The sequence below is a fragment of the Aphelocoma coerulescens genome, unplaced genomic scaffold, assembly GCF_041296385.1.
Source record: "Aphelocoma coerulescens isolate FSJ_1873_10779 unplaced genomic scaffold, UR_Acoe_1.0 HiC_scaffold_60, whole genome shotgun sequence".
In the NCBI taxonomy this organism is placed as follows: Eukaryota; Metazoa; Chordata; class Aves; order Passeriformes; family Corvidae; genus Aphelocoma; species Aphelocoma coerulescens.
In genome coordinates, this window is record NW_027183949.1 from 1,509,664 (window position 1) to 1,523,202 (window position 13,539).

The 13,539-nt window shown below is 59.0% G+C and overlaps 1 protein-coding gene across 1 annotated transcript; it reads right to left on the minus strand.

The window, feature by feature from the left end:
* Positions 1–2,784: 2,784 nt before the first annotated feature.
* On the minus strand, positions 2,785–5,297 carry LOC138102072 (serine/threonine-protein kinase pim-1-like). The gene is made up of 5 exons (XM_068999831.1): positions 4,734–5,297; positions 4,562–4,612; positions 3,970–4,336; positions 3,149–3,325; positions 2,785–2,891 (listed from the first exon to the last, which is right to left on the minus strand). Exons 1-5 carry the CDS (start codon positions 5,295–5,297, stop codon positions 2,785–2,787), a joined length of 1,266 nt encoding a protein of 421 aa, XP_068855932.1.
* Positions 5,298–13,539: the final 8,242 nt, after the last annotated feature.

Sequence of the window (13,539 nt, forward strand, 5' to 3'; positions counted from 1 at the left end):
CAAGGTGAGTTACGCCAAAGAGGGCTATGTGGGAAATCTCTATCCCTGCCTATCCTTTTAAGAGATCTGTGCCTTGTATCTAAAGGAAGGAATGTGCAAGCAACGTGACTGACACTTTCGCTCTCCGTGTTCGTTCCGCAGCCACGGGTACAAAGACATTATGGGAACCCTTGTGCAGCCAGAGCCTTCCGTCCCTGCAGAAGGGAGCGCGGCGGGTGGGGGCGGTTGGCGGGCAGCGAGCCCCGGACAGCGGGCGAGATCCGGCTCCACACCTGCCAGGCCCTGCTAAGGCTCCATGCCGGCTCCTCTGCAACAGCAAAGACCTTCAGCCGTGTCACTGCCCAGAGGGGCAGTGCTGGCCCGGCCGCACAGCTCCTTTTCCCCACAAGTTGCAGGAGGTGAGAACGCAACACTTGCAAACACCGACTGCGAGCCACAGCGCCGGCTGCGCACCATGAACCTCAGCTCTGGGACCACTGTCTGCCCCAAGCTCCGGGGGATGCAGTGGGAGCCGGGCTGGGCTCTGCCCTGGGGCCATCCTCCAGGGACAGCTGCAAACAGGGAGCATTTAGTTGCCACCAAGAGCCCAGCCACGCGTGGAGGGGAGCCGGTGCAGGTGCGGCCTGCGCTGTTGCCTGCTGTGCTCTGGGGCTGCTGCTCCCCGCAGAGGGAACTGCACTGGCGTGCCAGAGGAGACAAAGAAGCTTCAGCTTAAGCCAAACTGAGCTGGGTGGCTGGGCTGGCAGGAGTGGGGAGGGTCAAGGGCATTCACAGAGCTCATCCTGCTGGAAGGACGAGGAAAAGGGGCAGTGGGAAGCTAACAGTGAGGAGAGCTGAGGCCTGGAGGGCAGCTCTTGAATGACACTCAGGTCTCACCGGACCTCTGAGACATTGCTGTTCTTCTGCCAGTGACAGGATGAGTCCCTAAACCTGGGGCTCGCTCCTCCTCGTGGTCAAAGGCATCAAGGAAGGCTACAGTGCGACAGAGACTGCCCTGAGCTGGCAACTCACTGGGGGAAAAGAGGGAGCACTTGTGAAGTAAAAGGCAGGCGGGGCAGAGAACTGTTCAGAGAAGGGCTGAGCTAAAGCTTGAGCAAGCTGAGAAATGCCATTTGGGGTCATCCCAGATTGATTTCATTTCACAAGTTATTGAACAAGTTTATTTTGGGGGCGGGGGGGGTGTCATGTTTTCCCCTGGAGGCGTGCACTCTGCAGGCTTGAGCTGCGTTGCCGAAATGCTCGAGCACGTCTCTGCTGCGGCTCACACCGGTTCTTCTTTGGCTTCTTCCGGCCCGGTGCTGAGCCGCAGCAGAGCCCTGGCGGAGCCCAGAGCAGCCTCAGCATCCACAGAGCCCGGCTGCAAGGAGAGAAAGCAGAAACCGCCCGTCACTTGAAGGCTGCTGTCCCCCTTGTCCCAGCCGCCCGTGGTGCCCAGGCCGTGCTGGCTGTGCTCAGAGCGGTGCCCGAAGCCGCCCGTCACTGCTGCCTTTGGCAGGAGAGCAGGATGGCAGGACACGTGCCACCGCCCGCAGCCAGCCGTGGCAGATCCACCTCCTCAGCAGCTGCCCATTGGGATGCTCCTGTGCTCGCTGCCATCTCCCAAAAGCCCTTATCCCAGCCGTGCCAAGAAGACGGGGACCCACCGCACGCCACCCGCCGCCGGAAGAAAAGCTGCTCCCAAGCGATGTCCTCAGCCTTCTCCAAGGCCCCGTCCCATCCACGCTGCAGCTGGTCCCAAGCACTTCCCGATCCAGACTGGACACCACCTACAACACCTCCTTTAAGGGAAACAAACAACAAATTAATGAAAAGGGATTACAGACAAAAAGGAGAAACAAGAAAAAAGGTAAAAAGTCTTCTCTCTGTTGGGGGCCTGAGGAAGGCCCAACCTTCCCTACATGCTGGGGAAAAACCCACCCTCGGGCGAGGGAAGCCCACGCTTTCTCCCCTCCCCCCCGCACTGACCCCCAACAGGCACAGCGAGCCCAAAGCAAACAAGCCGAGTGGAGCAGCCCAAGCCCTTCCTTTCCTGCAAAACAAAGCAGCCCGTGCACAGCTCCTGGAGTGCCACCTCTGCTCCTGCCATGGGGGCTTGTTTGTGTCGGGCTGGCTGCCCCAGCCCCAGCCCGGGGAACAGTGGGCGGTGGGGGCTGTTGGCAGGGCCAGGGGCCGACTCCCATTTCCTAAGCACCCCAGCCCATCCCGCCCGCCCTGCCGAAAAGCAGCTTGGCAGCCGGCTGAAGAATTAGTTGCATCCGCCCCAGCAAAGGGGGGAACCTTTGCTTCCCGGCCAGGCCGTGCAATGCCCAAATCTGGGAGCATCCCCCTGGCTGTGGACTCATCTGTAAATTCGCTGTGGAGCCTGGCTTTGAAGAAGGTGCCAGAATCGAAGCCCATCATCTTCAGCTTGCCGGTGGCCAGGTCGAGGAAGAGCTTGCCATCCTTGACGTCGTCCTCCATGTCTCCAGCAGCAGCAGGAGTACAGCTTCTCCAGGGGCTCCTTCTTCCCTGCGGCTGAGAGCAGGCTGTCAGTGCCCCGCCCAGGGCCCCGGCTGTCAGTGAAGCAGGACAAGCAAAAGCAGCTTGCACGGCGGCCACCAGTGCTGGGAAGAGCAGCTCAGCGCCAGCACAAGGGCTGCGGGTCCCCATCTGACGACCCCTGCGCAGCAATACAGGCAGGGCAAAAAAGCCTGCGTTTCTTGGCTTCTTCTGGCCAAGGCACGTGTGGAGCTGTAACTTACCGGCTCCCTGGATCAAAGTGTGCCTGTGGCTCTCTCCCTTCTTCTATGGATGATGAATATCCTGCAGCCAAGGATCACACGACAGGTCTTCTAATGAGGGCCTGTCCAAGGAGTGCAGGGACAGACACCATCTGATCAGTTCCTTGCAGTCTGTGGGGAGAAACCAGAAAGCGCCGGTCAGTTGCAGAAGGCTCCTGTCCGCTTTGCCCCACTATTGCCATGCCCAGGCCATGCCATGGGGGCTCCGAGCTGTGCCTGAACTTTCCCATCCATTCTTTGTTTTGGAGGAGAGCAGGAGAGCGAGGCATGTGCCACCTCCTCGGCAGCTGCCAGAGCGGGATGCTCATGAGCCCGCTGCTGTCTCCCAGTACTGCTATTCCCCCCGTGCCGCAGGGATGAGCATCCACCTTGAGAGAGCCGTTCTGGGAGCGACAGCTGGCCCCAGCTGATGTTCCGGCCCTTCGGGAACGGGTGCCGCCCGCAGACCATCTGGTGCAGCACGATGCCCAGGGACCAGACGGTAGCTGCCTCGCCGTAGTACCAGCCAAAATGGGTCCATTCCGGGGGGCTGTACGCTGGTGTTCCTACGGAATAGAGAGGCACTTCATTAGCGGGATGCTGCCTGCTCCCGGAGCCTCGCCCCAGCATCCCTGGGCACGCAGGGGCCGCACCGGTGGCACGCGGCATGACCCGCTGCCCTCTCGCCAGCGCCTGTGACTTGTGGACAAACTGGGGGTTGTAAAAGAAGCCACCGGTGTCACAAGAGGGCAGCGGAAGCCCTGGCAAGGCTCAAGCATTCCATGCAAAGGGAAAACCCGCTCAGTGCCGGGGGTGGGAAAACCATGCCTTCACCCTCCCTGCCTGCATTGCCCCAAAAAAACATTCTGAAGCCAAGGCAAACAAGGCGAGCTGAGCAGTCCAAGCCGGTTCTTGCCTGCACACCAAACCGGCGGGTGCACAGCTTCTGGCCCCCCCCCCTCTGCTACCCCCACCCATGGGTGTGTTTTTGTCACACTGGCTGCCCCAGCCCCAGCGCCAGTCCTGGGCAGAGTGGCTGGCGAAGGCTGCCAGCAGGGCTGGAAGATGGCCCCCCGGCCACCCGCACTCAAAAGCAACTGGGCTGAAAACTCGGTCCCATGACTGGCATCAAAAGGGAGAATCCCCGCTGCCACAGCCAGGTTGGGCCGCGAGATGCCGGCACCGGGAGCCTACCCTGGTGAGGACTCACCTGCAAAGCTGGTGTAGGCTGTGTCTTGCAGGTAGGTGCCGCAGCCAAAGTCAATCAATTTGGCCTGGCCCGTGGCCAGGTCAACCAGGATGTTCTCTGGTTTCAGGTCCCTGTGAAGGACCCCGCAGCTGGTGCAGTGCCGCACGGCCTCCAGGACCTGGCGGAACAGCTCCCGTGCCACCTCCTCGGACAGGAAGCCCCGCGCTCGAATGAAATGGAGCAGGTCCTGAGACTGCTCCGGCCGCTCCATCACCAGCACCACGTTGCTGGGCAGCTCGAGCCACTCGAGGAGCTGCACCACACCAGGGAAGCCGGTGGACACCTTGTCCAGCAGCACGACCTCGAGTGGTGCGCTGGTGCCGTTGGGCTGCGGGAGGAGCACGATGCCGTCAGTGGGGCTGATGCCGTGCCAGGGCTCGGGAAGCCCTCGCCCAGCCCGGGATGCTCTGCGCCCTCCGCTGCCCCCACGCCCGCTCTCCCCCGAGGCGTCCTGGCGCCTTCCACCCTCCCGGGCCTCGGCTCATCCCCGCCCGTCATGCCCCGCCTTCTCCCGCTGCCCACCACCCCCACCCCATCCCCCCCGCTCACTCACCAGCTCGCCCCAATGACGGATGCGGGTCCGTGGCACCCATTTGATGGCCACCTGCAAGCCAAGGGGAGCAGCGGGCTGAGCTCGCCGCCCGCCCTGCCGAGCCCCATCCTCCTTCTCCTGCGCCCTCCTTTGCCCCCCGCCTCCTGCGCCCGCCGCCGGCCCCGCCACTCACCGGGGCGCCGTCCGAGAGCCGCGTGGCCGCGAAGACGCTGCCGAAGCCGCCGCGCCCCAGCAGCGAACCCTCCAGGTAGCGCTCCCTCAGGCCCTGCAGCGCATTCCCTGCCGGCGAGACGCGGCTGTCAGCGCTCGGCCCGGGGCCAGAAACGGCCGCCGGGCGCTCCTCAACCGCCCCGGGCCGGGTATCCCCAGATGTTGCCTCTTTCGAAGGGGACACCGGCGGCTCGGGGGCGGGGGCCGCGCTGCCGAGCGGAAGAGCTCGGACCGGGGAAGACGCCGCGGACGCGGCGGGAGCGGCCGCGCCGTCTGTCTCCTCGGCGGGTCCCGGGAGGAGCCGGGGCCGGGGCCGGGGCCGGGGCCGGGGCCGGGGCCGGGCCAGCCGGAGCCAGAGGCTAACAGTGCTGCCCAAGAGGCAGGCACTGATGCCCGCCCAGCGGCGCCACCGCCAGTAGGGCAAGAGCCGGGCGGAGGCGAGACCGCGGCGGGACGCCCGGGGGCGGGGAGGGCGCAGCCCCGCCCGGGGCCGGGGGCGGGCCGGGCGCATGGCCCGGCCTGGCATGGGGAGAGGGAGGCCGCGGAAGGGGCGGAGGGGGTGGAGCACTGAAGGGAGAGCGGGACAGGGGATGCGGGACACTGGGAGAAGGAGAGGAGGAACAGGAGAAGGAACGCAGAGGGTCTGGAGAACCGCTGCTCTTGTATTGCTCTTCTGCTGCTGCCGCTGCTGCCGCTGCTGCTGCTGCCGCTGCTGCCGCCGAAGCGCTGGGAGCGTTGGTCCGCGTGTCCGTGTGTCTGTTGCCCGGGTGTCCGTTTTTGCCCCGCGCGCCCCGCGGCCGAGCCCCGCGCGCCCCGCGCCAGCACGGGCCGCTCCGGGGCCGAAGCGGAGTCCCGGAGCATCTCTTCCTCCCGCAGCCGCGCCAAACGCACCGTCTTGTTTAGCTTCTTCTTCACCAGATTGTAACTCTTCCTTGCGGCAGTCTTGCAACTTGCCCCTGCTGCTGCTGGCTCGCCCCGCGCCGCGGTCTCTTGCTCGCGAGCAACCAAAGCGCTGTCCGCGCTTTTCGCCTGGAGCAGAGCAAAGTGCTGAATGAGGAGCCTGCCAGCGCCAGGCAGAGGCAGCCCCGTGGGAGGGCAGAGCAGGACGTGAGGAGGGAGACGTGCAGCCCCTGCGCGGTGCAGCGCTGCTCCCCGGCCGCTCGGCGTGGGCAGTGCGAGCGGCGGGGCCGTGCCCGGCGCGGTGCCCTCGTCGGCAGGGCTGTTGCTGTTTTCTTGTCCGGTTCCAGGTGAAAATCGGAGACTGCCGATAGGAGGCTTCAAATAAAAGAATGGAAACACTCTTTTTGCTGAGTTCTGATGCCGGTCCAATAGAGCAGCTAAGCTCTCAGCTGTTTGCCTCCTCCCTGCCAATCCAGCACTTTCAGCCTGGAACAAAGGCCCTCTCTGCAAAGAAACTGCTGGCTGGTTTCCCTCTCCTTCTGTTCATTGACACAGGTAGAAAAGCAGACTAGTTTGGATGCTGAGTCTGTCCAAACGGACAGTGAGCTTTGCCATGTGAAGCCAAGACACGGAGTCTTGAGCCCTGCGACAGTGTCATGGGAATCACCTTTGTTGCTGCTGCTGTCTGTTGTCACTGCTGAGGGTGCAGTCCCATGGGAGCACATGCCCTGTCTCTAGAAGCCAGAGCCGAGCAAGGCACTGGGCTCTAAAATCTTCCCTTGGCAGGCTTCTGGGGTCTCCAGCATTGCTTTCAAAGCCAAACAGGGAGAAGGCAAGCTGTGTGTAGCTCTTGGTATTGTAGAGTGTCTCAAACTTGCTAAGTCCTAGGTGTTTGAGGTAAGATCAGTTTGGAAGGACTGTGAGGTAGAACTAGTGCAAGACAGAAAAGGGGAGCATAGAAGGGAAGCAATTAATAGTATACGGGAACATCTTGGGTTGTTTCTTTCCGTTTGCATGTCCCTTCTGGGAAGCTGTTTTGCTTTTGCAAGAATCTTGTCCACAGTGATGTTTGCTCTTTTCAAGACCCTTTCCTGGAGACCGAGCTGGAGCTCCTGTCACAAGATGTGCCATCACATGCAGCTTCTCTTGGCTTGCCACACTGTGCGTGCAGCAGGACTCTTGCAGCAAAGCAGGACCAAGGTTTTGAGAGCTTGACAACTTGTCCTTTCTCCTCCTGGTGGACTAGCGAGTTGTGCCGTGGGTAAGGTTTTCGTTGTTACTGTTGTAGGCTAAGGAAACAGGAGGAGGGGGTAGCAGCAATTGTTAGGCTGGCTGAATGGAGAGAAAGAATCTCCGGAGCCTGCAGCCAGAAGTGGAGAGCTGGGGGCTAATCCTTCCAAGCTCTCAGTGGACATCTTGCAAGTGAGCTGGACTGTGAAAATGGTCTGACAGAGGCAGTTGGTTTCTGAGTTCAGCGTAGATGCTTGCACATCTGGTGCGTTGGTGCTCAAATCGAGAGTGCAATCGGTTCACAGGAAGCAGCAGAAGAAGCTGGAGCTCGCCGAGCAGGCGACTGAAAGAATCAGCAAAGGAGAAATGCGGGAAATGACTTGGTGTACCTTGCCTGGAAGAAGGGTAGTTTTTTTTGAATAATTCCTAATCCGTTCCCTTGGCTTTTGACTTTCCTAACAAGGCCATTTGCATCCCCGATTCAGCACGAAGCGAGAGGCCCGGGCTTACGGAAGTGCGCCAAAGATTCCTCCGCAGTGACGCTCAGGTGGAAAGAGGAGCGGGGCGCCTGAGCAGCCTCTGGGGAAGCATCCCGCGAGGTGCAATTTGCGCCGTGCTGGGAGAGGAGCAGGGGGAGAAGGATGGGCCTTGCGTAGCAGCAGCAGCAGCAGCAGCAGCAGCAAGTTTGGGCCGCAGGACATTGGGCCTGCGCCGCTGCCCCACAATGGGCGGGCGTGTTCCCGGGGCTGCGGCCCTGGCACCGCGTCCGCTGAGCTGCCGACGCTGCGGGAGCTCCCCGGGCTGGGCTCGGGGTCCCGCTGGGACTGGGCAGCAGGCTGTGCTCTCACTGTGGTCAGCAGCAGCGGGACGTACCTCTGGACATCCACGTCTCCTGCTGCTGGGAAGAAGCAATGAAGCGAGTGCAGAAGTTCTGCTTCCTCTTTCTCCCGGTGGATTTTTTCGTTTCATTCCACACTCCAGAGGCAATTTCTGTGCTGGCCTCTGGCAGCTGATTCTATTTCAAGAGCACCAGCAACAGGGCTGTGTTTGAGCGCTGTGAATGTGGCCTGTATGGCTTTCATTCTCCTCGACTTTTTGCTTATAGACCTGTGAACATTTCAAGATCTGCTAATCAGGATGCCTGCAACAAAGCATCTGAATTCCCCATCAGAAAAGCACTGTGGCTAGCACCGATCAAAAGAGGCAATTGCAGTTTTTCAGATAAAATTCAAGTGGCAACCAGAAGAGGGGGAAGAGCAGCCATGATCTGTAATTCCCAAGGCAAATGCAAGAAAAGCCTCCTGCTGTCACCTGAGGATGAGTGAAACAGTGCTGGGAACAGTGCTGGAACCGGATCCTTTCTTTCTCTGAAGGTTGCATCAGGGCAGCACAGCCGGGCTCTGAGGAATCAGGTCTGTTTGTGGCTGATTGTGTCTCTAGTCCAGAAATTCACCGGGAAAAACCTCTTGGGAAGCCGAGGCACAAGCAGGTGGGAAGGGGCTGGCGCTGCTGCTGCTCTTGGCCGGGAGCCCCGGCTGTGCCGGTACAGGGCCCACTGCGCGGTGGCTCCTGCTGCTGCCAGAGCTGGGCGGGTCTCAGGGACCGGGAATGGACACGGGGGACAGCAAAGGCTGTGGGGGGCTGCAGCGATGTTCACACATGGGCCAGCGCCAGCACAGAGCTTCAGCCCCGCAATTATCCCAGAGGGAAATGCTGGGGAAAGGCTCCATTTCAGCTTTCCTTTACTCATCACTGTGAAGTGACCAAAATAAAAGGAGAACAAGCAGAGCCCGATCTCTTCTCCTTCGGAAGGAGTCCCATGCCTTGGGCTGTGAGAGGCCATGAGGGGCTGTGAAGGGCTGTGAGGTGCCATGAGGGTTTGTTAGGGGCTGTGAAGGGTCATGAGGAGTCGTGAGGGGCCGTGAGGGGCCGTGAGGGGCCATGAGGGGCCATGAGGTGCTGTGAGGGGCCATGAGAGATTGTTAGGGGCTGTGAAGGGTCATGAGGGGCCATGAACTGTGAGGGACTGTGAGCTGCCATGAGGGGCCCTGGGGAGCTGTGAGGGGCACCGAGGGGTCATGAGGGGCTGTGAGGGGCCTTGAGGGGCCATAAGGGTCTCTTAGAGGCTGTTGGAGGCCAGGCGCCTCATGGAACCAAGGGTCAGTTATGACACTGTGCAAGCAAGGAGATCATGGTTGACAGTACAGAACTTCATGGAACCACAGGCCCATTGTTACACAGCAGGGCCGCAGAAGCAAGGAGATCATTGTGACACTACACAACCTCATGGAATCAAGGCGTCCATGTTACGCTACTGAACCTCATGGAGCCAAGGGTCCATTGTGACACTGCGGACCCAAGGAGACTGTTGCTGACAGAACGAAAGTTCATGGAACCAAAAGTCCATTGTGACATCGTGGGGCCTCATGGAAGCGTGGAGACCATTATGACACTTTGTTACTATCCGATTTACACCCAGAAGGGCAAAGAAAACAAAATCTCTGAGTATAAAAAGGAAAGAACTTTGAAGGTTCAAAATATTCCCAGAGACGAGATTAAAACCAAACGAGATTAAATGTTGGTGCCAAAAAAATGGGTATCTGTTTATCTAATGGTAAGAGAGGCAAAGAGAAAGAAGGAGAAAAGTAGAGAAGAGTTAGAAAAAGCCAAGGTTACTCTAAAAGCATAGGATAAGTCACCACCACACTGTGCTACCTTTGTTGCTGCTGAGACAGGGTGGGGGAAGTGGAGAAGTTTTTGCCTTTTTTTTTCCTGCTGTTTGAAGCGTCTTATCTGCCTCTTCCCATCTCTGGAGCAGTTTGGCTGGAAAGCGGCGGCCCGTCCTCCGAGATGCAGGCTCCATGCTTGCAGCTGAACCTCGGTCCGCCTGGGACGAAGGAGCAGGGGTAGGGGTTGCACAGCTCACTCGGGATTTCAGTCCAGGGTGAAGGATTGGGGGGTTCTCCCCAGGCGGGCGGCGTCGGCTCCCGGAGGCCTCAGGGTGTCTCGTGGCTGGCGGTGGTGGTGGTGTGGGGAAAGGCAAAGGGCAGGGATTCTACCTTTCGCTTTCGCCTCCACATTTTGCACCAGTTTTGCCTTCCTTTTTATGGGCCTCCAGGCGGGCTATGCACGGCCCGTACGGCACGTAGTTTCCAGGCGTTCAAAAGTGATTATGATAAGCAGCCATAATGACGAAGCACTTTTGAAGCCTTTCTGGTGCTGAGCAGTGATAATGACAAAGCATTTTTTGGAGCCTTTCTCCTATGATTAGGCTCTTGCACACTTCAGAACCAAGGGGCCATTGTGACACCGCAGGGCCTTGTATAACCAAGGGGTCATTGTAGCACGGCAGGGCCTCGTGGAATCAAGGGGATCGCAGTGACACTGTGGGGCTCCATGAGGCCACGGGGCCATTCTGACTGTGTGGAAGCAAGGATACCATTGTTACGCTACGGGGCATCACGGAACCAAGGAGGCCATTGTGAAGCAGCGGGGGAACCCGCTGAGACTATTATGACACTTCAAGGCCTTGTGACACCGAAGGGCCATTGTGGAACTGCAGGGCCTCGTGGAACCAATGAGACCATTGTGACATCACAGGGCCTCATGGGAGCCAGGGGCCATTGTGACACAGCCAGGCCTCATAGAACCAAGGGGCCCTTGGGACACTGCGTGGCACCATGGGGCCAAGGAGACCACTGTGACACTACAGGGCATCACGGAACTAAGAACTACGTAACAGTAAGAGGCCCAATGGAATCAAGGGGCCATTGTGACACCACAGGGCCTCATAGAACCAAGGAAACCATTGTGACACTGCAAGGTCTCATGGAAGCAAAGGGCCAGTGTGACACAGCCAGGCCTTGTGGAACCAAGGGGCCACTGTGATCCTGGGGAGCCCAATAGAACCAAGGAGCCATTGTGACACTGCAGGACCTTATGGAATCATGGAGACCACTGTGACACTCTGTGACCTCATGGAACCAGTGGGCCATAGTGTTATTTTGCAGCCCCATGGAAGCAAGGAAACCGTTTGGACACAGCAAGGCCTCATGGAAGCAAGGGGCCTTTGTGCCGCTGTAGAGCCAAGGAGACCACTGTGATATTGCTGGGCCTCAGGGGAACAAAATTGTGATGCTGCAGGGCCCCAAGGATCCAAAGAACATGGAACAGGACTGGTTGGCTTGGCCCCCTGGGGCCACCTGCCTGGTCCGGCTGACCTTGGCATGTTGAGGGTTGCTTCTCATCTGCCCCTGAAATGCTGGAGTTCCTTGCTTTCCTTTCTGTGGGAAAGAACTGTCCTTCTCCTCCAGGGACCCATGGCTGAAATTAGGATTCTACCTCCAAATTTGATTCTATCCGAGGATTGTTCCCATGTGAAACCTGCCAGGACAGACAGCTCAGGCTGGCCTTGGCCTCTTAGGGGCCACCTCTCATCTGCCTTCAAAACACGGGGGGGCTGTGCTTTTCTTCCCATGGAAAAAAACATCTTTCAAGTCCAGCCATCCATGGCCAAAACTGGGAATCCACCTCTGAAATTCCATCTATCCAAGGAATAGCTCCCAGACAAAAGCTGCCAGCTCCCCTTGCATTCCTGAGGGCCAGCTCTCATCTGCCTTTGAAACACTGGGGCTCCTCACTTTTCTGCCAATGGAAAAGAACTGTCCTTCTTGGCCAGACGTCCATGGACAAAACTGGGATTTGGCCTCCCAAATTCCCTCTATCCAAGGATCGCTCCAAGACAAAAGCTGCCAAGACAAACAGGTCTGGCTGGCCTTGGCCTCCTTGAGCCACCACTAATCAGCCTTTGAAACCCTGGGGCTCTGCCCTTTCCTTCCTGGGGAGAAGAGCTGTCATTCCGGTCCAGGCACCCACAGCTGAAATGGAACTCCACCTCCAAAACTCCCCATATGTCCAAGGGTTGCTTTCAGACAGAAGCTGCAAGGACAGACAGGTCTGGCTTGCCTTGGCCTCTGGTGGCTGCCTCTCATCTGCCTTCAAAACACTGGGGTTCTGTGGTTTCCTTCCTGTAGAAAAGAACCGACCTTCTTGTCCAGGTGCCCGTGGCCTCAAGCACATGATCACTACATAGGGACAAAGGGGCTCTGTGCTCAGTGGAGTGGAGCCTGAGGACAGTGGAGGAGAGTCCTGGGAGGGCTTGAAGGGTGGTTTCAGAGATGGTGGATCCTTTTGACATAGTAGAGAACAGCCGGCAAAAGAAAGAATTAATGCAAAGGGCAGCTGGGGAGGTCCAGACTGGACACAAGGAGAAAGGAATTTCTCTCCCAGGGCAGTGCTGTGGTGCCACGTGTCCCCCAGAAGGAGTCTGGAGCAGCCCAAGGCTTTGCGTGCCAAGGCAGAGCCAGGCAGGCCGCAGAGCCATCAGCAAAGGAAGGGGCCGGGGAGGTGGGGCAGCCGGGGGGATGAGGACAGCCTGCAGGGACAGAGACACAGGGCACGGACACTGTAGGACAGCCTGGGCCGGAGAGGGCAGAGGGATGTGCAGAAGCTGCAAGGCCCTGACAGAGGCAACTTCTGCAGCACTTTGGCCAGGGCTGCTGTCCCTGCCCCTGGGGCCAGTTGGGAGACAAGTGACCCTTGCAGCCCTGGGGCCTCATTGCCTCTTTTTTGCTGCTCAGCAGCATGGCAGGGGCCACCCCATGGTCCTGCCCTTGGCATTGCACATGCCCACATCCCAGTGCCCCGGGAAGAGTCCCGAGCAATGAGGGAGGGACAGGATCTGCCTTTCCGGCAGCTGGGGCACTGCCTGCAGCCAGCCCGGGCACGGCACAGAGGCACAGAGGGGTTCCATCAGTTAGGGCTGGGAAGATGCTGACAAGTGACCGGGGGAGAATCATTCCCAGCCCTTGACACAGGAAGCCTCTGGCTGCAGGACAAAGCAGCTGCAGTTCCTGAAATGATCTCCTCAAGCTGGAACATACCACTGACTGTGGATTCAGGAAGTACATTCTCTGAGTATCCCTGGTGTAGAACATGAGGACATGCTCAGGGCTTAGGCTCAGTCCAGTAATATTTCCAAGACAAGCCTTTCTATAAAGATGAAATTTCCTGAGAGTGTTTTCCGTTTCCTACTCTTGCGGAATGGGAGGGGGGGAAGTGATAAAGGAATTCTTCATTTTTAAGAGTCCCTAAGGCATGGGAAGTGTAACTTGAGTGCTCTGCAGGAGTTTCCTAAAGTGCTTTCAAGGCACTCCTCTGCCCACGGAGAGCACCGGCATCACCTTTGCTGGACCCGCCAGGCTTAGTCTGACCTGTCCTTTCTCCCACCTGCAAACAGAACCTGTCCCCAGCCAGTGCCCTGCAAACAGGCAGGTTTCTGTAGGGCCAAGGAGAGTGCACAGAGATATGGGGTCTGTGAGTGCTGGCAGGAAGAGATCAGGCACAGGGAAACATCTCCAGGAGGAAGATCTTCAGCAAGCAGAGAGAAGATCAGGCAATGAGAGAAAACAAAAGGCAGAAATGTTGTGGCACGGAGAGCTTAGAGACCTCCACAGGATGCCCTCGAGTGCAGCCCCTCCCTCTGAACAAGCCCCCTCCCCTCCTCTCTCCCTCAGCCAAGCCTCTGCCCTCAGGGCCGGGGCTCCAAGGCGTGAAGCCCCTCCTGTGCAGGCAGAGCT

Bases quoted from the DNA above. Each gene is read 5' to 3' on its own strand.
- LOC138102072 (XM_068999831.1), bottom strand. From the start codon at position 5,297: ATGCCAGGCCGGGCCATGCGCCCGGCCCGCCCCCGGCCCCGGGCGGGG. The intron at 4,613-4,733 runs GTGAGTGGCGGG...CTTGGCTTGCAG, and splicing joins GGCTCTCGGACGGCGCCCCG to GTGGCCATCAAATGGGTGCC. The intron at 2,892-3,148 runs GTGGATGCTCAT...TTCTCCCCACAG, and splicing joins CCCAGAACGGCTCTCTCAAG to ACTGCAAGGAACTGATCAGA.